Source organism: Athene cunicularia (assembly GCF_003259725.1).
Source record: "Athene cunicularia isolate RWA chromosome 22 unlocalized genomic scaffold, athCun1 chr22_part1, whole genome shotgun sequence".
NCBI classification, from domain to species: Eukaryota; Metazoa; Chordata; class Aves; order Strigiformes; family Strigidae; genus Athene; species Athene cunicularia.
Genome location: NW_020799128.1, coordinates 4,240,205 through 4,242,415, shown reverse-complemented (window position 1 = coordinate 4,242,415; position 2,211 = coordinate 4,240,205). Strand labels below are relative to the sequence as shown.

General features: G+C 62.5%; 1 protein-coding gene across 1 annotated transcript in view; it reads left to right on the top strand.

Moving 5' to 3' along the window:
- LOC113488049 (nucleoplasmin-like) overlaps positions 1-171 on the top strand; it is a 1,206-nt gene extending 1,035 nt beyond the window's left edge. Inside the window, exon 5 of the mRNA XM_026863028.1 lies at positions 86-171. Within this exon, the coding sequence (XP_026718829.1) occupies positions 86-171 (86 nt within the window). The remainder of the gene's footprint in view (positions 1-85) is intronic.
- Positions 172-2,211: the final 2,040 nt, after the last annotated feature.

Sequence of the window (2,211 nt, the reverse complement as noted above, 5' to 3'; positions counted from 1 at the left end):
CAGGCTTGTGGCTGGGGGGGTTTTGCCTCCCTCGGTGGGGCAGGGCCACCCCCTCCCGCTGCGACTCTGCACCTTCTCTCCCCAGTGGAAGATGATGCCGCGTCCCAGCCCTACAAGGAAGAGCTCTGGGAGGAAGATGTGGGCGATGAGGATGATTGTGGGGCAGTGTAGGGTGGCCGCTGCTCTGGGAAGGCTCGTGGGGCTGGTGTGGGGCGTGACAGTGGGGACACCCCGTGCTGGAGCTGCAGGTGCCTCATGCCAAATGGGACAGATCCCTGCAGGGGGACACAAACTCTCTGGGCTTTTGAATATCATCCCTTGTCTCCCTTCCTTGTTGTCCCCCCGCCCTTTCCCACCATGCTCGGAGAAATGCTTTCTTCTTTTTATTGCAATAACACTGGGGAAGTGCAAATACCCCTGGGCTGTGTTCTGGTACTCTGGCACTGGCCTCTCCCTGCCCACTGCCCCCAGCCGCTCTCTGCCTCCTCTCAGGAAAACATATTCCATGTGTGTAATCACCGTGATGCTGCGGGTCACGGCTCTAACCCACGGCTCTGGGGGGCTGGGGGTCCCAGAAAGCAGCCCCTGGGGAGCTGCAGGCTGCTGCCAGGGTAGGAGGCTGGGGGCTCTCCCAGCCCGGTTGTGTCTGGAGGAGGAGGAAGCTGCACAGTGCTCTGCCTCAGGGCTCGTGTGTCCACACAAGCTCAGTGGCCTCTCTGGGGGGAGGACACGATGCTCTGAGGCTGAGTGCTCGTGGCCCCCCCCAACCCGGCTCAGCCCTGGCACCAATTATCCTGCGAGCTCCCTTCTAACAGCCCTTTTGTTCCAGCTCCGTCTCCTGTTTGGATCAACAGGGCAGAGCTGTGTTGCTGCCTTCACGGCAGCCCAGGGAAACGCGGCCAAAAGCCTCCCAGAACAAGCAGCCGCTGCAATAATACAATTACAATTCCTAATTGAGAAAATTGCCCAAATCCATTATAGGCAGGATATTACCTGGCAGCAAGGTTGACTTTGAGAGGAGCCCTCAGTCTGCAGGTGGGGGGGGCTGGGAAGGGAGCACAGGGGTCTTTTTTTATTTTCCCCACTTAAAACAGAAAAAGCCACAGAGCTGAGCTGGTCGGTGGGTGGGGGGACGGGTGGTGTCATCACGCTGTAATGGCTGGGGAGAGGCCGGGGGGGAGCGGCTGCCAGCCCTGATGGGCTGCAGCGTGTTGGCCACTGGCATGGGCTCTGCCTGGCCCCGGGGACACGCGGGACAGGATCACAGGGACAGGATCACACACGGCCTTCGCCCCGGGCAGAGGCTCCTCGGGCATCACCTCCTGCAAGGCAAGTGTGCGCCCCGACCCTCTCCCCGTGCGGGGCTTTGGGCCGTGTCCTGGGACGGGGAGCAGGAAGGTGCTGCTGTGCCCAGCCCTGAGCTCGGGGGGTGAAAGGGGGGGAGAGCAAAACCTTAACGAGCAATTAACTCATCCAGCCTCGCTCCCAGCACACAACGCTCAGTGCTACTGGAGAGGGGATCAGCGCCAGGGCTGGGGCGTTTCTCATGGAAATGGTGACTCTGGCCGGTTTTCCCGGGATCGGCTGTGGGACCTGTCGGTGTGACAGCGCGTGGCCCGAGGGGTGAGCCCTGCTGCCAGGGCTGCTCCGTGTCGCGTGGGGGCCAGAGCGTCCCGCGGTCCCTCTCGGGGTTCTAGGGGTGCTGGGCATGGCGGAGCAGGAGTGACGTTGATGGATTCCTTGCTCCCCTTTCCTCGGGCGTTGTGCAGTGGGAAGCTCACTGCTCGGCGTCAGCCAGCAGCTGCATTAAGACGTTTCACTGGGCGCAGATTAAGCCCGAGAGAAACCCAGGAATGGAAGAAATGTAAAGCAGATTAAGGTCAGATCCAGAGGATTTAAGCAGTGGCCTCTTTGACACCCGGAGTGTGTTGGGAGAGCTCCCGGCACCGATGTGCACAAGCAGCAGCCACGGTGCTGGCTGACCTGCTGGCGCTGCCCTGAGAGCAGTGGGAGCCCGGAACACGGCCCCCCCGGCCCTCCCGGTGCGAGGACTGACTCCCCGGTGGGTGCGTGGGGACAGAGCTGTCCCCCCACGCCGGCCACAAGCCTGGTCTGCAGGACAGCGTGCCCAGCCCCCGCTGCAAATGATGCGGGGACCCCCCAGAGCCACAGCTGGGGGGTGGAGTCAGCTGGGGGGGGGGCGGGTGCTTG